This window comes from Hylobates moloch, unplaced genomic scaffold (assembly GCF_009828535.3).
Source record: "Hylobates moloch isolate HMO894 unplaced genomic scaffold, HMol_V3 SCAFFOLD_14, whole genome shotgun sequence".
Taxonomy (NCBI): Eukaryota; Metazoa; Chordata; class Mammalia; order Primates; family Hylobatidae; genus Hylobates; species Hylobates moloch.
Genome location: NW_026652289.1, coordinates 19600312 through 19624291, shown reverse-complemented (window position 1 = coordinate 19624291; position 23980 = coordinate 19600312). Strand labels below are relative to the sequence as shown.

The following is a 23980-nucleotide window of genomic DNA, read 5'->3' as shown; positions in this document are numbered from 1 at the left end:
GATGTTAGGTTGTTTTAATTAAGTGAAAAATTAAAACAATAGTACCCAGAGCTCCACTATTTGATGAGCTTAATATATAGTCTTATGTGTCCCAGTCCCTACCTCACCTACAACCAAAAGTTGGCAAAATGAGTTTGGTTAAACAAGGACAAGTTGGAAGTAGAGTGGATGTATGATGAGTGCTGCCTTCATTTGGTGGTGGGAACAAGATTATGAAAAAACAGAAGGGTAGCCTACAGCCCCGCACCTTAGGAAGATGTAGGTAGCCCCGCATGCTCCTGTAGTGGCTTCTGAAGCTGGGTAGGCAGCTGCAGAATTGATTAGACTCTGAGAACAGGCTGTGGCTCTGTTTCACCAGCTCTAACATCAGATCTAAGGTCTCTCTCCTATCATCAGCCCTTCAGCTCTTGCAACAGCTTTCCTGCCCATGGCTCTGGAGAGGCCAGATAAGCCTCTCGCTGCTCATGGTTCTCATGCAAGTTATTGCCTTGCTTCCATGGGAATGGACTCTCCACACACGTAAGTGACAGACATCACAATTAGCTGACAAAGTCCATAGTTTCTCCTGGAGGAGGTGATTGGAGTGGTCTCTTTTTCAATGACTTCCTGCTATCTCACTGCGTTTTTGCATAGATTTCTCTAGAGCAGCACTACCCAATAACGTAGGTAGCCCCTAGGCACATGAGGCTATGCAGCCTTTGCAATGGGGTTAGTGAGACAGATGGGGTAAATTTTTCATTTAATTTCATTTCAATTAATTTAAACTTAAATGACCATATGTAGCTGATGATTGCTGCGTTGGATAATACCGTTCTAGAGGTTGTTCTCATTATATTGTTGTTTTGTTAATTTATTTTGGGCTAATATTTATCGGACATTTTCTATGTGCCAGGCACTATACTTAGAATTTTGTATATATTCATCCAGTTTTTGCAGAACGCGATGAGACTGATAATATTATTTACATTTTCCAGAGCAGAAAGTTGAATCTCAGAGATGAGGTAGCCTGCTTCAAATCACACAGGCAGGAGACAGGATTCAAAATAAAGTTTGTCTGGCTCCAGCCCTGTGTTTCCTGTACAGAAGAATGAGGCAAAGTCAGCAGAAAGAGAGGGTGAAAAAAAATGGACACAGACAATGAAAATATAATCTGTGTTATAATAGGTTCTTTCATTTTATTGCTTATTGCAAACACTCTGGCCACAGCAAATGTTAGTTTTTAAATAACCATAATTCAAAGCTTTCACATCCTATACTATTTTTCCCCAAGAAGCATCATCTATGAAAACAATCAGTGAACTCCAGCAGTCTATACTGGTAATGTGCACATGTATGCTATTATGACACTTAATACAAATAGTAAAAATACTCATCTATTGTAGGCTTATGGGTTTGTAAAATGCCTTAAGGGAGGCCATAAACAACTCAAAGAAGAGATGGTGTGGACTGAACTGGCTTCTATTTGGGGAAAATTTGCAGAACATAGGAGGTATGCAATAAATGTTTATTGATGGTAAAGATGATAAAACCCTATTTCTGCTGATCTTTCCTTTCTATTTTCCTTAAAGAATATATGGTATATTTGTATTCAGCGTTCTCAGAATCATCACAGAAACCCTGGCACTTTGAGAGTCATAGCGGCAGTGTAATTGGGTCTGACCACATGCAGAAGAAAAATAAATTAAAGCATATGTACTATTAAAATTGTGCTGAAAACTTTATGTAAGTCAGGGAGCCCCTCACCAGAACAGGCTGAAACTCTTGAATGCTTTGCATCCTCATATATAAGAAAATCATCAGTGCTTAAAAATCAAGGAAGTCATTCAAAACAAATTCAGCCTTTGGACCTTACTGGCAGGTAGGTTATATTTCAGTCAGATCAATATCTTTCTAATATAGTATTTGAAAGTAATATATGCTACTTATAATAATGATATAGTAAGCTTCTTATCTGCAAGTACAGGTACTATAGCTTAAACCTTAAAATGCTTCGTTTGATTGTTTCATTCAGCAAAATTCTTGGCACTGTTTTGGGATTTCACTGAATTTTGATGATGATATTGGATTAAACATTTTAGATTTAATTGTAAAATGACACAAAAATCGAATCATCTATTTCCAATGTTCAATATACAATTTTTATAAATACATGCAACAATTCATATAAAAATATAAATGTTAAGGTCACTCACAGCAAAATATGGCACATTAGAATTATTTATTAAATGCTTATACATAATAAAGGTAGGCACTTCATAAAATTTGCATTTTGGTAAAAGGCAACAATTTAATGTCAGTATCTTAATTGTGTCATTAACTTTTTTAAGAGAATAGATTATCAAAATTTTACAAAGGAGAAAAAAATAATAGTTTTAGGGAATTCCACAGAAGGGAATCTGAACTTCATTTCCCACTTTATTTTTGCAAGCCTCTTGTGTATCTTCGTGGTCAAGTTCTGAGATTTTTGCTCCCTGACCTAAAATCCTGTGGGAATATTTTATTTCTCATCTTTTATTCGGAAGTGAAGTGTCTGCTACCTGTGGAACTTGATACAATTTTTTTTCTCCCCACAGTTGGAATAACCTTTATTCTGATCCACTATAAAGCCAGATGATTTTTAGGTGGCAGTAGCTGGCATTGAAGAGTTCTTGGCTTCAAGCGGCTGTTGAGTCTTTTTGGTCTTGTTTTAACTCCCTAATTAAATAAATAAGATCCAACTCTTTCTGTTGTATTCACTCCTGGACACATAGAAATTCACTTCACACCCACCTAAAACACGAGCAGAACTTCTGAGGCCCAATGGACCCATCTACTATTTGATTTTGTTATACAAAACATCCCTTCTGGAGTATGTCTCTAGCAAGAGCTTCACAAAGCCATCTAGTCATTGCTCTTTCTTGTACTAAAACCAGAGTACCTATCCTGTAACTTCCATCAGGACCTCAAACAGTGCTAGGCACATAGTAAACTCTTAGGCACTCAGAATACATTTATTGATGAATGAAAGAATGAACAATCCTAGTTCTGACTTTTAAAGCTATATAGAATAAAGTTGCTTCCTTGTGTGGGCCAAATCATTCTTCCATCCTATTTAGATCTTCTCTTTTTCCAGGATCAATACTGAAACTTTCTTCACCTAGCCCTTAAACAACATGATTATCAGATATTTTGTCAATTACATTACTCTTCTCTGAATGTGCTTAGGTGGATCAGCAGATCTCTTAAAATGTGGTTCCACAGAACCAAACATTAATACTCCAGATGGGGTCAGCTTTGAGCACGGTAGAAAGCCTGTATCTCCTAGCAGGGATATTCCACCTGCCACATTATCTGACCCCAAGAAGTATTCCTTGGAGCAATTCTTTCCTGCCTGTTTCTGAGTAGAGGCATTTTATTCCAGGCAAGATCGCCCATTGGCACATGTTCTGTTCTACGAGATAGATTATTTCCTTGGGTTTCCAGGATAAGGAGGGGGTGGAGAACGCTGTGCTGAACCCTGTGGGGTGGGGGAGTATGGAGGAGGCAAGTCTGCACAGTATTCCATCTCGTGGTCGTAACCGTAGGGTGGTGGTCCTGCTGAAAAAGAAGGGGAAGAGAACATCAAGGAGTTAGCAAATATTTGCATTTCTACTGTGTTGAAGCCACTGGGCTAGATACTTTGGGAGGGGACATAAATTGTGGCTGCAAAAATCTTAGTTGTATTAGGTCAAGACCACATATGTATGAAAGGGTAAGTGCTCTAAAATGTGGTATCATGGGTCAAAGTGTTAAGAATTGGTTGTTTAGAGAAAGTTTCTTGAAAATATGATGCTGAAGGGGCAGAAAGAGAAGCTGAGGGACAATTCAGGCTGATCAAAAGCACTGAAGCGGGAGAGCCCTTCAGCTCAAGCAAAAAGTACATGAAAGGGAGGATGGGAAAAGACAATGAGTCTGGTTGTATCACCATGGTGGGCTCTGAATGCAATGTAGAATGTATAACATGTAGCTATCAGGGATTCTTTGAACATGGCAGTGAATATGCTTTGAGAAGATCACTCTCAGCAGTCAACAGAGGCAGAGGTAGATAAAAGAAAAGCTGCAACAATGTAATGGCATATGTCAGGGATGATAAGGGACTCATGACAGTGAGGGAAAAACATCCTAACAGTCCTTGAGCAGCCAAGTCTTTAGGTGATGACTGGGTGTGTGGAGAAAGAGGAGAAAGTGAAAGAAGGGGTTGAGGTATTGGGTACCCAGTACAGGACTCTTATAATTGGAGGGGGGTAGAACCATTACAGAAATATGAAGGAGAAGACAAAAAAGGAGGACAAATAGGTTAGGAAATGAAGATGAAAAATTTAATTTTCTGAATCTTATTTGAAAAATTTTCTTCATTTTGTTACTGTACCATATGTCAGTGTTTTAAAAAAGTTTTTAAATTTTAAATTATTTTATTTTTTTGAATTGACAAATAATAATTGTACATATTCATGGGGTACATAGTGATGTTTCGATATGCATAATGTATAATAATCAGATCAGGGTAACTGGCATACCCATCATCTCAAATATTTATCATTTCTTTATGCTGGGAACATTTAGTATCCTCCTTCTACCCATTTGAAACTATATATTATTGTTGACTATAGTCATCCAGTGGTATAGAACACTGGAACTTATTCCTCCTATCTAGCTGTAATTTTATATCCTTTAATAAATTTCTCCCTATCCATCCCTTTTTCCTACCCTTCCCAGCCTCTAGTATCCTCTGTTCTACCTTTTAATACACTTTATGATGACTATACATAACCGTCTATTTTGTAGTAGTCTCAGTTCCTTTCTCTAGGGTTGAAAGTGAAGTACTCCTTGAGCTGAAATTTATCCATGTTTCCAAGAACCGAATCATTTTGCAACATCTGAGCAACTCCCTCGACAACAAATCTGATGAATTGCCAGTAGCTGAATCATCATCAGGATCCTGATTCTGCTTGGAAACTGACATGCCTTAATTGCCTACTGTGAATGTAACTCAAATCACAAGACCAGTGTCATTACAATGCAAATAAGTGGGCATGCTTTTAATACTAGAATGGCAGAAAGGAACAGACAACATTTCAACAAACTTTTCTAAATGTCTTCTATTAGGTTGATGCAAAAGTAATTGCAGTTTTTGCCATTAAAGTAATTGCAAAAACTGAAATTGCTTTTGCAAACAAACCTTAATTTGTACTCTTTCCAATAAGAATTTGACAGTGTTCTGATAAACAGACATAGACATACATAGGGCTTCCAGCGATATGCAGACAAAAACTGTTTTTGATATGGTTTGGCTCTGTGTCCCCACCCAAATGTAATGTCAAATTGTAATTCCCATTGTTGGGGGAAGGAGTTGGTGGGAGGTGATTGGATCATGGGGGTGGATTTCCCTCTTGCTGTTCTCATGATAGTTTTTACAAGATCTGGTTGTTTCAAAGTGTGTAGCACTTCCCCCTTCTTTCTCTCTTCTGCTGGCCACGTGAAGATGTGGTTGCTTCCCCTTCACCTTCCGCCATGATTGTAAATTTCCTGAGGACTCGCCAGCCATGCTTCCTGTACAGCCAGTAGTACTGTGAGTCAGTTAAACCTCTTTTCTCCATAAATTACCCAGACTCAGGTATGTCTTTATAGCCATGTGAGAATGGACTAATACAATTTTCTTCTGGATCTTTTTAGTTTGCCTATCTTTACCAAGAGCTTGATGATTTGAACCACTCACTGATTGCCCTGTACTTGGAGGATGTGAGGAAGCAGAACTGAGCCACTGAAGAGAAGAGGAAGACAGAGAGCCACAGAACTGAGTGGGATGTCCCCTGAGCACTCCTTTGCGGAGCAAAAGTCTTGCAAGTCTCTAGTGGGCTGGGCAGGCTGAGGGCGTTCAGCCGAGAACACAGCTCTGTAAATAAATCAGCGAGGATGCATACATACAGTTTCCCCAGTGCTCCCTCAGACCCTTGGAGGCTGGGCTACTCCAAGCTCTGTTTCCTGCAACAAAATGGAGTAAGTCCTGTGGAGTCTAAATACACATTCCCTCTGCATTATACCCACTCCTTGACTTCATTATATCTAGGAGCACTGAGACAAAGAGATTTATAATAAACTTCATCCAAGCCAAGAATGAAAGACTGCAGACTCCATGGAAAATAGGAAGTTGCAGCAGGAAAACCATTGAACTGTTTCTTACAAGCATGTGGTTCTATGTTGTTTTTCTGCCAAAGCTTTTCCCTGCCTCCCACTTGAGGAGCATACACCAGCTGATTCTGCAGATTGACTCTATATCATTCTCTGTCATGAAGCCACGGCATGTGTTTATGCGTCTGTAACAAAGCGTTTATATTCTGCCATCTGCATAAAAACTGCTGAAGGACATTTCAGCAAGAATCCCTATGGCTTACGCAGCTGCATGTTGAACATGAAAATCTAAGATATGACAGCGGTCTTTCATTCATATAACCTTTGAATTTTGGCAAAGTTCTGATGCAATGTTAAAGAGTGGTATTTTGAGGACTACCCATCAAGATATAAACATGGCACATCTTTTATAATATCAGCCACTGGAAGACATTTGAAATAATATTTGTATAATTGTGGGCTGTATTATCTTTCTTTCTTGCACATAATAAAGTTTCACTGGAAGTAAACTTTTCAAAGTGTCCATTTTAGAATTCCTGATTAATCCTAAGCAGTTTTGTTCTTTTTTTACAAGTCAAATCATACTTAAAAGTTGTATGTATGCAGCTGGAGATATGTGCCTTTGAAATCCTTTCATAACCAATATTCTAATCTCCTATTTAAGTAGGGTAAATAGGCCATTTATCCTCAATGTCTGATATAGCTGTCTACAATATTAAAACATTTAGCAATGCCATGAAATTCGGAGAAGAAATGTAATGTTTTCTACACACTCAGGCCAATATTTCTAAAGCTAATGTGATGGGAAGATGCGTGGTGTTACCCAAACTCTTCACAATTATTTCAGAAAATTTGGAAACAGAAGAAAATCATCCATAATTTTGTCAACCCAATTTAACAAATAATATGTTTATATACTGTCTCTTAGTCATTCGTGTGTAGTTGCATCCTTGCAGTCACAGAGGATGGCCTATACTTTTTCACTTTGTATTATAATGCAAGTCTTTTCATTCTGCTGCATATTCTTCATAAGCTTTATTAATGGCTGCCTTAGTGGTTATTCCATCCACCATTCACTATTTTGAGGTTAATTTTTTATTATAATTAATGTAGTGATGAATATCTTCTTACACATAGACTTTTTAATTATTTTATTTTTTTTAGAATAAAATTCCAGGAATTAATTAGCTGGCTTAAATAACACATACTTTTTATTGCTTAGAACACATTATAAAACTACTTTCAAAAGGAATTATTTCATCTTCTAAGGGTATACAAGTACATTATCATTTAATATTTTAGTAAATTAAGTGAAAAATTTAGGTCTTTATTTTACTTGATCATTTCTTTGACAATAGCTAGGTTTGACCCTGCTTTACATCTTGTCCACTGTTTGTTATTCATATTGAGTGAATTTTTTGTTGTTGTTCTGGACTGGTGATAGTTTCTAAATGAGGATCTCAATTTCAGTGAAGATATAAGTAAGATATTAAAAAGTATGCAAAATTATATATTATATATCTTTTAATAAAAACTCTTTGTCAAAGTGGTTTATTATATAATTTTTACCTTACTGACATTCTGAAGTTTAAAACCTATGCATAACAAAATATATAGTTATTCATTGGAAAAATCTCTTCTGTGCTATTTCCAAGTTTAAAAATTAGTCTTCTTTTTCAGATAGTTGATACATAAGTATCCTATTTCTGAGTTTACCCATGTAAATATATATATTTAATGCTTCTCTACATCTGTTATTTTATTTGGTATATTTTTGCATCAAAGTTTATTTTTTCCAAGTTTTAAATTTTGATTAGGCCAAATTATCTAAGTGTGGCTTATTAAATAATCCTCAATTTTTATATCCTTTTGCTATGTCTCCTTTACAGTATATAAAATTCTAATATACCTGTTCTATTCCAATGACCAAGGTATATCTTTTTGTAGCAGACACAGCTCAATTTAATTATTACTGATTTTAAATAGTTTTGATAGCTGGTAGAACTGACGAATCTCATGCCTTCTATTTAAAGACAATTTCTTATTGCAAACCTTCTCATCTACTCTCCCCCAAGCCCCACTACTCACAAGTTTCGTTAACCCCACCCAGAACAGAGGGTTTAAATAAAGGCCCACAAAGCTCCTGGCAAGACCTCCATTATCCCCATCCCCAGCCACATAAACTCAATACTGCCCATTTATCCTCTACAATGGCCTAACAGGCAAAGATATAGTATAACCTATCATTCCCCTTCCACTCACATAGCATCAAGACAAATTCCATCAAGCCTCACATCCCTCTGTCACCATGAGAAAGACAGGTTTCGTTATGATAGACCTTTAATTCTGGAAGAGTTGCACATCCATTTATTAATTTTCCCAAAGTTCCCCACCCCCTTCACTGTGCTCAGTGGAACACAGTCTGTCACCTCACCCTCTTTCCCTGCCTCCACCATGCAACTCCTGCTTTCAGAATGCAAGTTTTCTTCTGACCCTGTCTGTTTTCTCGAGAAATGAGATCTGTTGAGAAATCACCTGCTGACAGTGAGAAGCTGAGGGGATTTTTGAGTTTTGAGATGAAAGAAGAATGCATGAGACGGTTAACTCAGGAAGTGGAAAGGAATATTCACATCACCTTTTTACTCTAATTAAAATCTGATTTTCCAGGAGAGGATGGCTTCCTCAGCAGCACTACCAAAGCACAGCTATTCTTTTTCTTCCACATCCTACCACCTATAGGGCCAGGAGGTGCTCAGGCTGTTCATAATCTTCATAGCCACTTTTCAAGCTATTATCTATTCTCACTCTTTAAAACCTTTTTTGCCACATTGGTTTTTTTGTTTGTTTGTTTTTTTGTTCTTTTTTTGAGATGGAGTCTTTCTCTGTTGCCCAGGCTGGAGTGCAATGGTGCGATCTTGGCTCACTGCAACCTCCACCTCCCTGGTGCAAGTGATTCTCCTGCCTCAGCCTCCCGAGTAGCTGGGACTACAGGCCTACAGGCACCCGCCACCATGCCTGGCTAATTTTTGTATTTTTAGTAGAGATGGGGTTTCACCATGTTAGTCAGGCTGGTCTCGAACTTCTGACCTCATGATCCTCCCACCTTGGCCTTCCAAAGTGCTGGGATTACAGGCGTGAGCCACCATGCCCAGCCTACCATGTGTTCTTTTCTAGCACATATGCCATGAAAAAAGAAGCATATCCCATGCCTTTTTTTTTTATTTTTTATTTTTTTACAGAGCAGGTGCCTTGCTATTTTGCCCAAGCGAGGATCAAACTTGAGATCTTCTTGCCTTAGCCTCAGTAGTAGCTGGGGTGATCTTATACTACTTTCTACTCCTTCGTTATCAATATCTGTGGTCTGCCCTACCCCAAACTTTCATTCACTGAAGACTTAACATCTGGCCCATGGTCTCTCTTTCCTCCACAACTTCTCTTATCATTCTTGTGATTTCAACATCCACCTAACCCTGCCTCTCAAGTCCCTTGACTATTTTTCCTTCAAAAGTCTCTTCACCCTTGTTGTTGGAAATAATAGTGCTATTTTGTAAATCTTACTTATAAATTTGACCACCACCCATTAGTATCTTTCTAGAATACTCATTCCACCACATCTTGGACCTCACCTGGATTTCCAATTTACTAATGGCAGTTTTAAAGGAATTCAAACTGATGTCACCTCTTTCCTGTCATGGTGTCCTTTGTTATTCAGCATTGATTTATGGGCCATCACTAAGATTACTCTTTTGCACCTATTGTTAATGTTCTTATCTCTTTCTCCATTGCCTGGCAGAACCCCAACCCTTATTAAACCCAACACTTTGGTTATCCTGGATCAATATCTAGGCGCTTAATGTGACTAGAGAAAAATGCACAGTCATGCTGAATGATTTCACTTTGAGTAAATGACCATTTTCATAAGTGTTGTGGCCTTTGGCCTTGCTCGGAAGCTATACATTTCTTTAGACATTTCACACTCTTCATTTTCTGAGATTCCCGTTTCATGCTTTTTTTTCTTCTTAACCTCAAATACCTCCTCAGTTTTCTTCACTCTCAGCAGAAGATTGCTTCTTATTTCACTGAGAAAATTGGCACGAGCAAAAGAGAACATCCTTTGACCACCAAGTCTACAACTCACTGAAACTGTGTTTATGTACTTATTGCCTTACATATGCTGTACATAAATTGTCTCTGATCGTGCTGTACATAATGAATTGTCTCTGATCCCATCAAAGGCTAGCCCCTATACTTGTGTACCGAATTTCTTTCTTCCTCAGACTTAAGGACACTGATTTCCAACAATCCCTTCTATCTTCTGTATTCGTCAGTTTCCCCCTTTATGTTTACCATCAGTGTACTAGCAAAATACAAGGCACTACCATCTGGATTTCTCAATAAGTAAAACAACAACAACAACAACAACAACAAAAACAACACCTCTTGACTTCATGTCCATCTCAGTTTTCTCTACCCATTTTATAGCAAAATTTTGTACTTGCTAGCTCTACTTCATCATACCCATAAATTTTGTCCGTAGCATTAATTCTGTAACCACAGTTAATATGACATCAAAGAAGGTTTTCTCAGTTCATGTTTGAATTCTCTGATTTGTACTAAAAACGTTTGCCTGGGCGAAGACTTGACGACATTAATGTATCCATTTTGTTTCCTTCCAGTGTCTTCAAGGTGAAGGCATTTTCATAGTCACAATATTATTATAGAGAATCTTTCCAGTGTGAATTTTTGATGTGTAAAGAAGTTACACATCTGATGAAGATTGTTTTTAATATTCAGTACAAACACAGAAGTTTTCTTTAGTATGAACATGAGCTTGTGATCTCTAAAAAGGTTTGACAAGTATTCAAAAGTCTTCTCATGTCAGTGCACATACTAATAAGTTTTCTGTCATGTGTGAATTCAGTGATGCAAATGGGGTATTTATTTCTTAATGAAGTATTTCCAAGAGACTTGAAAGACTACAGGCCAGTTGTTTTATTGAATGTTTCTCTACTTGGGTTTGTCAGATATTTTCTCATGCTAAGATTTAGGCTGTGATCTTCCAAGTGGGACCTACATACATGAAATTGTGTTGTCCTCAGAGTAACACATTCAAAGGTCCATGATCTTTATCTGTCCCTTAGTAACTGTAAAGTTACTATTTTTCACCTGATAACTGACAAGAAATCTGGTGGACACTTCAAGACCTGCAAATAACCTTCTCAGCACATTCCCCTCTAGATTTAGCATCTGTTGATGATTTTTGGCTCTTTCTTTATGATGGTCTTAAAATGATTCTTTTCAATTCTATAACTCCCTTCTACATTCATTCTTTGACATTCTTCTGTTAGGAAGAGCCCCCATTCCCCTCTCCAATTGTGTACCGAATTTCTTTCTTCCTCAGACTTAAGGACACTGATTTCCAACAATCCCTTCTATCTTCCATATTCATCAGTTTCCCCCTTTATGTTTACCATCAGTGTACTAGCAAAATACAAGGCACTACCATCTGGATTTCTCAATAAGAAAAACAACAACAACAACAACAACGCCTCTTGACTTCATGTCCATCTCAGTTTTCTCTACCCATTTTATAGCAAAATTTTGTACTTGCTAGCTCTACTTCATCATACCCATAAATTTTGTCCGTAGCATTAATTCTCTAACCACAGTTAATATAACATCAAAGAAGGTTTTCTCAGTTCATGTTTGAATCCTCTGATTCAAAGAGGACGTCTGTTCATTCTACCCAATATGGCAAAAATGAAAAACTTTTGGAAGGTCACTGTCCAACATAGGGTCAGGTATGACAGCTGAATGACACTGTTTTCACCTCGTGTAGAGTAATAATGTTCACTCTAGGGCTCCCCACTGTACACTTTCACCTTTGCTAAATTATGCTCTCTGCATTTATCTGATCTGTGGGCTGTAGGACTATACAATAAGCTGGGTTGTTCTCTCAATTATCATAGGGTTAATTAATTAGTGTGGGTAAAAGCATTTTGTGTTTCCATAGATGAAGGATTTTGGAAAGTATTCAATACCATTATGTGTTGCTTCCTGAACCTTTAAGTAAAATCTTAATTAGCGACTTTGAGAAGGAAATGAGAAGTAATCATGCACATTATGTTTTCAAAGACCTAGTCTTTTTTGCAGTAAAAATGTTTTCAGCATGAGGTTCATTATGTTTCTTCCATTATTCAGTTCTGAGAACAATGCATTTAATAAAAATGCAACACATTGCTGTGACCTGAAAGTATAAATGATGCTACTATCAAGTTTTAAAAACATGTTTCCATCTGCTAACTGAAATTTCAAACCCAAGAAAACATGTGACCTTACATTACTATCGTGACATTTAGTATCTTCTCACTTTATTCAAAGTTTGAATTTACAGAAGGGTAAAATAAAATACTGAACATTTTATAAAAATATTTAAACATTACTTTCAACTAAACTTTTTTGATCAAGCTAATGAGTATCTAGAATGTTATCTGCAAAGCAATTCTTCATACCTTCTCTACAATTAATGTCTTTGCTTGACTTTCTTCTGTTTTTCTCTTGGGTTATGGTTTGACCAGGGGAAAAAATTGAGAGGTATAAATAATAATAAAAATAATTCCATCTGTGTTTTCCCTTATATTCCAACATCTTTACAGACCAATATTCTTGCAAGTTGGGAATATTTGAAATTGCATGTTACTTTTGTAGTGAGTACATTCCAGGGTGAAACTTAAAGTCAATTCCCTAGGGTATTGATATATGATTAATTCAGGTCTTTTCATGAGTTGTGTTCAACATTCATTCAGCTGAGTGCCCATTATATACCAGTTCTGGTCTTACATGCTTGGAATAGAGTGTTGAACAAAATAGACCAAGATCTCTGCCTCATGGAGTTCATATTCTAGGAAGAGGAGATGAACAATAAACAATCAACATAATGATTAGCTAAACTATACGATACCTTAGAAGATTAAAAGCACTCTGGATAAAAAGCAGAGCAGCACAAAGAGAATTGGGATGCTGTCAGAAGGGACACACTACACTCTTAAATAGGGTGATCAGGGCAGACTTCATTCAGGAGGTGACCTTTGATTAAAGACTTAAATGAAGTGAGGGAGTCAGTATTCTAGGCAAAGCCCTATGGTGGAAGTGTGGCCTTGTGAGTTCATGGAACAGCAAGGGAAAAAATGTGACTGGAGGCAGAGTGGCCAGGGAGAGAGTAGAAAAAAAGGAGCCCTGGGAAATAAAAAGAGCAGCCAATTTATGCAGTACCTTGAAGGCCTCAGTAAAGAATCTGCCTTTTACTTTGGATAAAATGAAGAACTACATGCTTTAGTGCCTTCTCTGTGGGAAATGGGGAACCACTGGAAGATTTCGAGCGCAGGAGTAATACGATCTGACATCTACTTTAAAAGGTTCACTCTGGCTACTGGGTTGAGAATAGACCCCAGGGGGCAAAGGGTGGATGCTGGGAGACCAGCCAGGATGTTATTAGAGTAAAGGAAGTGAGAGCTGATGAAGTTCTCCCACTGGGAGAGTAACAATATCTACTTCTCACTGTGAGAAGTAGTCAAAATACTGTATATATTTTGAAGGTAGAGCCAAGAAGTTTTCCTGGTAGAGTGCATGGTTTCTGGCCTGAGCAACTAGGATAGAGATGCCATCAAGAGAAATGGTAAAGGCTGTGAGTGGAGAGGGGTTTTGGGGGAAATCCAAAACTTGGATCAGAAATCCAAGTTTAGACATGTCAAATTTGGGATATTTATGAGACACTCAAGTGGAGATGTTCAACAGGCACTGGGATAAAATGAATTGGTTTGGACTGGAGATACACGGGAGGCATTAACATATAAATGGCACTTACTACTCTGAGGTTGTAATACTCTTAATACAAGCAAAGAAGTAAGTGTAGATACAATATGGAAGAAAAGACAAGACTGAGCCTTCAGGTACTCCAGTATGAAAATATTATAGAAGAACTGACCAAAGAGGAACAAGAGGAATTATCATACCCATATTGATCTGAAATTTGCTCCCTCAAGTTGAAGATGATAGAGGGAAAAAAAAAAGGTTGACAGAGGAAGGACAGAACAGGGAATTAATACAAATACAAAGCACAGTTGCATGTAGAAAGTACCCTGTTCTTTTCCTGTAGAGACAGAGAAAGAAAAGACATGAGTGTAGATGGCAAATTAACTTCCTAAGGGTGTGTTAAATTTAGAAGTTGTCTGCCTTTTATATGTCAAATTGTACATGCACAGATTGACTTAGAAAGCATTCTTGAAATCCTCTAATGCAAAATGCAGTATTTTGTTTATGAAGCCACATGTACTCAATATATTTTTATATGTGGAACTTCTAGCATATTCTCAATAAATATTTGTTAAATTATTAATATATTACCCTTGCTCTTTGTTGAAAAATTTTTTTTTCCTTTTGTATTTTTAGTAGAGACTGAGTTTCTCCAAGTTGGCCAGGCTAGTTATGAACCCTTGCCCTCAAGAGATCCACCCACCTTGGCCTACAAAAGTGCCGGGATTACAGTTGTGAGCCACTGTGCCTGGCCTGTTGAGAATTTTAATATTGTGTTTAAAGCTGTTCTCTCGACCTAATGAAGATATATGAAAATTTTCTTGAATGCTTTTTCTCAAGACATATATATCTATTGGATCAGATGCCAGTTTATTGAGACATACATTATACTTTATAATTACTTGTCAGTACTCACTGGCAGGTAGACACAGTGGGTGTTAATTGCTTATTTATCTTAATTCTGCCTGACTGGCAATTGTAGTCAATGAAACAGACCTTAAAAATATGAATACCTTCACAAAAAGAAAGGGGTTGTATTACTTCAATTTAAGTAATCTTGATTCAGCTAGAACTTCAATCTACATGTACCTAGAAATACTCTATGAAATTGGAGGTGGTTTCAGTGACCATCTAGAATGTTTCCTTCTCTCTGTGAGGAGCAGAGGATAACTAACAAATCTGAGCCTTTGAGAGTCAACAGTTTTGCTCACCAGGATAGGAGGAGACGGTGTTGATGTGAGTCGTCCTGAGGATGCCCACGCGGGTTGCCCTGTGGTTCTTCATGCACATGCAGATGCATATGGCAATCCCAGCAATGACCCCCATGATAAATACTATTCCAAAAACAATGCCCGCAATTGCAGTGCCCCTAAAAGGAAAAACAAGTAAGTTTACTCAAAAGACTTGTAAGCATTCTTTAGTCTTTCTAGGAGAGCTCCATGATTATAGGACAAGTGTTTTCTTACAAATGTTCTTAAGGATAATGTATGTGTGTTTTTCTTTTCTTTTTTTTTTTTAAAAAAAACCATAAGTTCCCTGAATTGATAAAGCAAATAGTCTGTATTTCAATAGATATGAAAAAGTTATAAAAATCCTCTTCTAGCACCGTTGACCAATTCATCATTCAGATTCTGGTTCTTAAAATTAATGTTTTGATACAAAGCACAATTATCTAGATATGCTCTCCAAAGTAATAATTTAAAAAACCATTCTGCTGTGTATCTAAACAGCAAAGAATTTATCTATTGGGCATAGCATGTATGTCTTTAATGAAAACAACTTAGTAGATGTCAGAATATTAAGTGAAATTTAACACTCATTCCTGATTAACACTCTTCATAGAACAAGAATATTTGTTTCTGAATAAAAGAAAACCAAACCAAACTTCAGATTTTTAAACTACCCAGAGAACAGTTATGACAAACAAGTATCCCATTAAATTCAGGAAGAACGTAAATACAACTTCGATTTCTACTAATGTTAATGGTTTCTTTCCCCCAGAAAGTTTTAGCTCATGCAACAAAACCATAAATAGAAAAAAAGCCAAATAGCATAAAAGAGTCAACATTATGATTGTTTGTGTGGAATATAATTTGTAGGTAACTACATTTTTCCGTATTTTGAAAAGCAATGGGGAAATCTTTAACAAAATATAAATTTTGACCAAGAAGCATCATTTTTAGCAATACTCCCTAAGGAAAGGTAGCACATGAGCATAAATACTATAACAAGGATGTTCATCACAGTGTTGTGGCTAATAGCAAAGTAGGAGAAACATCCTAATGTCCATAAAAAGAGGACTGACAGAAAAAAATTCATCAGAAAATGAATCTTACACATTGATTAAAAAGGGTCAAGAGATCCACATGGATAGAAGTGAAATGTTTATGATACATGGTTAACTTAATAGTAATACTATTACTATTGATAGTAATTCGTATTCATCCAGTTAATTAGTGTTAGCTTCCAGCACCATCCATGTGCCTGCAAAAGACATGATCTTGTTCTTTTTTATGGCTGCATAATATTCCATGGTATATGTACTACATTTGCTTCATCCAGTCTGCCACTGATGGGCATTTAGGTTGATTCCATGTCTTTTCTATTGTGAACAGTGCTGCAGTGAACATTTGCATGCATGTGTCTTTATGGTAGAATGCTTTATTTTCCTCTGGGAATGAATTAGTATTAATTGAATACTAATTCAATTAATTAGTATTTTCAATACTTACTAGTATTGAATACTAGTAATTAGTATTGATAGTAGTTAGTATTGAATGGAAAAGCAAGTATTAACAGGATACTACCAGTAATAACAGAATAATTGCCATGAGGTAAAACTGTATTTCTATGTATCAAGTTTTTTATTATCTATAGTGATGATCTTGTAAATGTGAAGAATAAAAATATTCACTTTCTCATTTTCATATTCATCAAAAGCAACCACTTCAACCCTTTCGGTTATTTTTTCTAATGCCCTTTCTCTTATTTCTCAATATTATTATTACATTATTTTATATTTTTTGTTTTTACACATTATTTATTGGCTCCTCTTATAGTATTTGGGAATGTAGATCTTTCAGACAAGCTTTATCCTTGGTTAAATCAGTCTTCAGTATTTACATTGCCATAACTTTGCTATCTGCTGAGCCAAGCAATGTACCATAGTTACCTTTTACAAATTATTATCGCATTTATTTTACAACTTATTATTTTTAAACAATTTCCACAAATTTTTATTTTTCCATACACATATTGATATCTGCTCCTCGCAAAAATTCCTAGAAATCTTTCCCACATTATCAGTAGCTTTTTCATACTCAAACATAGTAAAATAGCTTATCAGTTCTGTTCTGCTCCCCTGATGATTTCCTTCTTAAAGCAACTAAGACTACTGGTTGTTCTGAACCTGGAACTGTTCCCCTTGAGCCCTGTTTGGTGATCCTCACATTTAGTTTCTGGACCCAATTCTTGCTAATTCTTGGTGAACTGCATTGTTTGTTGAAGCATGTTGCTGAATGGCTTCTTAAAAATGCATTCAAAGGAAAGTAGATTTTTCAAGTCTTTGAATGCCTGAAAATGACTTAATCCTTCACTCTCACGTGACTGATAATTCCTCTATCTATGTATGAAATTCTAAACTGAAAGACATTATTTCTGAGAAATATGAGGGCATTGCTCATTGTCTTCTAGAATTTGGAGCTGCTGTAAAGAATTCCCATGGCATTATAATTACTTTTCTTTGTGTGATACCGTTTTTTCCTTTTCTTTCTTTCTGGAAGTTCTTAGCATTTTCTTTTTACTCTTGGTATTCTAAAATTTCGTAACGTGCCTGGGTTTAAAATATATATATTTTGCCAGGTCCTTTTGATTCTTTATGTTCGGAGGCTCACGTCCTTCAGTTGTTGAAACTTTTCCATACAATGTTAATTTTTTCTTCACTATTTTCTGTGTTCTTCTTTCTGGAAATCCATTCTGAAATAAGCTTTTGAACTTTCTGGATCGATTCTCTAATTCTTTTTTAAAATCCTTTTTAAAAAACTACTGTCTGGAGAATTTCATTGACTTTATCTTCCAAAGTTGCACTAAACTTTAAATTACAGTTATCTTATTTTTAATTTTCTGGTGCTTTATCTCATCCTCTATTGCACTCCCCTCCCTGTTTTCAGTGTCTGTTTCTTCCATTGATGCAGTCTCTTAATCTTTGAAAGCACCAATGATATATTCTTTGATACTTTCTCTACTGTTTGTATTTCCTTGTTCTGTCTAGGTTCTTTTTTATTGATTGTTCATTTTGATCTCATTCATGTTTGATGTTTTCTTCAAATGTCTGGTGATCCTTGAATTCTGTCCTATTAAAAAAAAAAAAAGCTTGAAGTAGCTACTTGGAAGTTTAGTTTGCAAGCCAGAATTTGACAGGTGAACTCCAAGGAACAGGACAAACTGAGATCAGTCCTCACAGATCTTTTCCTTGGGGCTATTCATTTTTCTCCATGAAAGGATTCTCCAATTTCATACTTGGGGAGCATCAGCCTCACTGCCAATATCCCGGAGCTTGGAATTGTACTCATAAGGATATGAACTTTCATGAAATCCTTACGCTTTCATCTCAGAGACCCAGTCTCTGGCTCCGCTTTGCCTGCTGTCTTTTGGGTTTCACTCTGGAGGCTTACGGGTTTAAGTCTTCACAAACCATTCTTTGTGGTGTAAAAGCATGATCTCTGAAGGCAGATCACCTAGGTACCAACTATAGCTGGGGAACCTTGGGCATGTTGCTCAACCTCTCTGTGCCGCAGTTTCCTTGTTTATAAAGTGAAGGTCACTTTGGTGCTCATTTGACTCTCCTCCCAAATTTCTTGTCATGAGTCTTGTGCTCCTGGAATTACCTGTTGGGTAAACAGGTCCTTATTCTCAGTGGTACCTGAACATCTATCCTGTACTTTTCTGGGACTGGCCATAATTTCTTACCCCAAAACACTGGGGCCAGATCTGTCTCATAGTCAGAAATTTTCAGATTTTGTAAAGAAAATACATACACTACGCATTGTGAAATATTCCTAGAGGTAGCTAGGGCAGCATGTTGAGAACATTTATATTCCTATAGTGAAGGTGGGAATATTAACGCTGTTAGATTACATGGGGACTAGATAAAAGCCCGAGGTTTGTTCAGGTCAAGTCTGGCCACCAATTGACCTTTGTCTGCAATTCTGAAATCCTCAGAAAACTCTGAAAAGTGAAAGTGCACATGAGGGATTGTGAAGCTGTGTTTATACTTTCCAGAGGAAATTTTCTAACACTTTTCCCCCACTCACATACAAAAATAGAATGCTATTAAGAATATCAATAAACTCCTTTAAAATACTTCTATAGGCATTTTTACTTTGTTATTAAGATGGCAGAATGTGAGACATATTTGGATGTGTTGCTATTAGTAATTAAATAATAGCAGAGTCCAGTAGTTTAATAAATAAATCTTTTCAAGAAAAAAAGATCTATGAAAGGAGATAATTTGAAGTAAGAAAATTAAAAGTAATCTGGAAACTTCCTTTATTGTAAGTTTCAGGTCCAAATAAGATTAAACTGGAGGACTTAATTTATGTTCCAGAAATAATCAATGGCCCAGTTAGTCAGGCATAGAGTTTCCAAACTATGTGTTATGGAACCTGTTAAGATATCAAATTGGGACATATTTATATTCATTAATTCTTTTCTTAAATAGAGGAAAGTAGAAAATTAGTCACATTTTGTTTCCTTGTTGGCAGCTCCAGCAAAAGTGCCTGCTCTTGAGGTCAATAATGAGGTTGCAACTAATGTATTAAATTAGTTTTTTGATTAAATCATGAAGTTGGTGCCCTTGATCCTTTGATATCCATTAGCAATTGTAAATTAGTTATTTAAGACATGGCAAGTATAAAATTTACAGCATTATTTACTTTGTAATTAATAAAAAGAAACAATAAACACATAGGAACTTTCCTGCATATAAATAATTGGCTCAGTCAACTGTTGGAAAGTGAGAAGCTATTAATTTGAAAAATCTGGCATCATTAAAACCTTGAAAAAATGTCAGGGAATGTATTTTTTTTTAAACAATGCTTTGCAAGGTTTGCACATTTTCCTCTCTCCTTTTAATAATTATAAATTCACAGGAGGTGTAAAAAGTGTACACAGAGAGTTCACGTACCCTTCACCCAGTTTCCCCAAATGGTTACATCTTAAGGAACAATGGCGCAACATGAAAAGCAGGAAACTGACATTACTATAAGGTGTATGTATAGTTCTATGTCATTTTAACACACGCACAGAGTCATATAACCACTACAGCAAGCAAGGTACAAAACTATTCCATCATCACAAAATATTTCCCTTTTGCTATTACTTTGCTTTATGGTCATATCCAACATGCCTTCTCTCTGCCATCAATAACCCCGGGCATCAGCAATCTGTTCTCCATTTCTGTAATTTAGTCATTTCAAGAAGATTATACAAATGGAATCATACAAGCATGTGAGTTTTGGAGATAGTCTTTTTTCCCTCAGCGTAATGCCTTTGGAATCCATTCCAGTTTCTGCATGTATCAGTAGTTCATTCCTAGATGAGCAGTAGTCCATGATATGACTATAACAGTTTGTTTAACCATGATTTATTGTAGGGCATTTTGGTTTGACAAATAAAGTTGCTATAAACAATCATGTACAGATTTTTGTGTGGACATAAGTATTCATTTCTCTGCAATAAATGCCCAGAAGTGCAATTACTGGGATGTACGATAAATGTATGTTTGAGTTTTAAAGAAACTTCCAAGTTATTTACATTCCTACCAGCAAAGTATGAGAGATCCTCTCTGCATCCTTGCCAGTATCTAGTTTTATAATTTATCTTTTAGCTGTTTTAACAGATAAAGCATTAAGTGTAGTGGTATTTCATCATGGTCTTAATTTGCATTCCCGTAATGGCTAGCAAGGTTGAACATCTTTTCGAAAGCTTATTTGCCATTCATCTTCTTCAATGAAATGTCTACCCAAGTCTTTTGCCCATATTCTAATTGGATTGCTTGGTTATTTTACTGTTGAGTTTTTGAGAATTATTTGAGTCCTTTACAAAATACGTAGTTTGCGAATATTTATACTGGTCGGTAGCACATCTTTTCATCCTCTCAACAGGGTCGTTCACAGAACAAAAGTTTTTAAATAAAGTCCAATCTATCATTTTTTTTCTTTTATGGATTGTGCTTTGGGGTCATATGTAGGAACTTTTCACCAAGCCTTAGCTCCTGAAGACTTTCTCCTATGTTTCTTTCTAAAAGACTGATTGTTTTACATTTGATATTTAAACCTACGATCTATTTTTGTTTAATTTCTGTACGAGGTATTAGATTTAGGTTGAGGTTCATTATTAATAGATTATTTTGCCTGTGGATAGCCAACTACTTCAGTACCACTTATTAAAAGCAGTCCTCATTCCCCCATCGCATTGCTTTTGCACCTTTGTCAAAAATCAGTTGGCCTGTGCAGGACTGCTTCTAGGTTCTAATTTAGCTGATTTTTTTTTCTTTTTTTGCAAAATGAGATTTTATAATCAAGATATTAAATGTGTCTATGGTGGCTGAAATAATAATATGAAACTGTCTTTTATAACAAAGCTTAGAGATAATATATTTTATTCCATAAATCACTTTTCATGAGTAAAAAAAGATTCTGATAATGTTGCCGTGTCACAGTAACACTTTTAGGCTTAGCACTGCTATACAGCAGCTTACTAGTTATCTTGATGTGGTTTTACTATTAATATTAAATAATATTTACGGAAAATAGCAGACATGAAAAGTACACCAGGGTAATATTTATCTTCTTCTTGGATACGACCCAATTTACAAATGCATTTTATAAAACTGTAAATCAAAGGGCTTATGAATATTCTATGTAATAATTTAGTAACACTAGTCCCAATAAAGTAGAAAAATTAAAAAGGCCATGCAGATATTTGATATCTATATTTGATACCACACAGATATTTTATACCTATATAAAAAGTGGGGAAAATTCTAGAATATTTTTGTTAGGCTAAACTTCCATATGGAAATAAGAGTTTGAAATAAAATACCTTTACCTTTGAAATAAGTCAAAGGTAAAAGTATCAGAAGAGAGAGTTTTCTGGAAAAAGTAACCATAGCTTCAAAAGAATAAACTTAAAATAGGTTTATTTCTTATTAAAATAAAAAAAATTATAAGTGAAGCTAAAGCATTTTTATCTTTTGTTAAAGAAGGTAATATTTAGTGGACTTATTTATTTATGATGATACACATGAGATGGATTAAGCAATGATAAAAATCCTATTCCGACTACAGGGCTGAAAGTCGACTACATACATGAGAATAAATCTTGGCAAAATTCTATATCAGATCATCCTACTTCCTCAATAATTCATTCTTTTGGCCAATTCATTAAAATATTGTAATACCCTTGAATACATATTTTATTATAAATCACTGGCAATTTTAGTAACATTTTGACTTGCTTAACTTAAAAATAATGCATTTTCTTCTCTGTTGCTTAAATAAATAATTACAGAAAATACTAGAAAAACAAACTCAATGGAGTATCATTTTCAATATTAACAGTATTTACTTATATTAATCGTAGAATCTCAGAACTATTTCCATTTCTATTTTTATCTCTATGAGTCTGGTTACATGTACATCTATGTATACGTGTATCAGATAAGAAGACTATAATATCAAATAGTTAAATTGTTATTAAATATTGTTACTACTCCAAGTGTAAAATGCTTAGGAGTGTAGGAAGACCAATCCATGTAATTTTTCCAGTAAGTCTACATTACTTGCAAAAAAAAAAAATCTGTAAAATCCAAATATGCCAAAAATGTTTATTTTGCTTTTTTCTTTCATTCTGGTGACTCCCCTTAATAACGTCACTCAACATATCCTCTTTCTTGGGGCTTTATAGATAAGTTTTTTCTGTTAGCCTCATGATAATAAAACTAGAAACAAATATCTCTTTAAATGAATAAATTTACGTGATTTATTGACTCAAGCCCCATGACAGAGACAATCGTGTAACCAAATATTCATTTTCTACATTTTCCTTGATAAAAGAAGTCTGAGCGTTGACTAAAATAAAGACTACATCTTCTCCTTCCTTCCTTCCTTCCTTCCTTCCTTCCTTCCTTCCTTCCTTCCAGACAAGGTCTAACTGCGTCACCCAGGCTGGAGTGCAGTGGCTCACTGAAGTCTCAAACTCTGGGCTCAAGTGATTCTCCCACCTCAGCCTCCCTAGTAGCTGGCACTATGGGCACACGTCACCATTACCAGCTAATTTTGTAATTTTTGTAGAGACAAGATTTCGCTATGTTGCCAGGCTGGTCTCCAACTCCTGAGGTAAAGCAATCTGCCTGCCTCAGCCTCCCAAAGTGCTGGGATTACAGGCATGAGCCACCATGCCTGGCCAATACTACATCTTCCAGGTAGCCTTAAAGCTAGTTTTTTTTTTTTTTTTTTTAACATGTTGAGTTTTGGAAAATAAGTTGTAATAAAATATTTTGTGTTAATTATCAGGAAATCTCCTTAAAAGACGGCTGGAATGGGATTTTTCTCCCATTTTCTGTCTTACCTTCCTTTCAGCTTTCTGAAATAGGAGTGTAATGGCTGAGCTCTAGTCTCCAAGGTGGACCATGAAAACAAGAGCCATATCCTAGGGATGGAAGATGTATGAGTTTGATAGAGTTTGTATCCTTAATAACAACATGGAGATGCTGTATCAACTCCCATTTCCTTTGCACCAGAAACAAACTAGTTTAAAAAAAATTATTAAAGTCTCTGTTATTCTAGTTTGAGTGTGAATGTATGTGTATGTGATATGCTACCCAACCTAATCTTACCTAATACAATTCCTTTGCCAAAATTGTTATGCGGTTTAAACAAAAACAAATATTTCATGAGGAAATGGCAGTTTTAAGGAACATATAGGTACTCTGGGATCCTGTAGAAAAGTTCTAAAAAAG

At 35.9% G+C, this 23980-nt stretch overlaps 1 protein-coding gene across 3 annotated transcripts in view; it reads right to left on the bottom strand.

The window, feature by feature from the left end:
* Window positions 1–1151: 1151 nt before the first annotated feature.
* The window catches only part of CYYR1 (cysteine and tyrosine rich 1), a 102508-nt gene continuing 79679 nt past the window's right edge, over window positions 1152–23980 (bottom strand). The window contains exons 3-4 of one of the 3 annotated variants that reach the window (XM_032175174.2): window positions 15171–15328; window positions 1152–3576 (exon numbers count right to left, since the gene is read on the bottom strand). In XM_032175174.2, coding sequence (XP_032031065.1) covers window positions 3443–3576; window positions 15171–15328 — 292 coding nt within the window. In that variant the 3' untranslated portion in view covers window positions 1152–3442. Of the gene's footprint in view, window positions 3577–12959; window positions 13049–15170; window positions 15329–23980 lie in introns of those variants that run through there. The other 2 variants (XM_032175175.2, XM_032175176.2) reach the window with 2 other exon arrangements.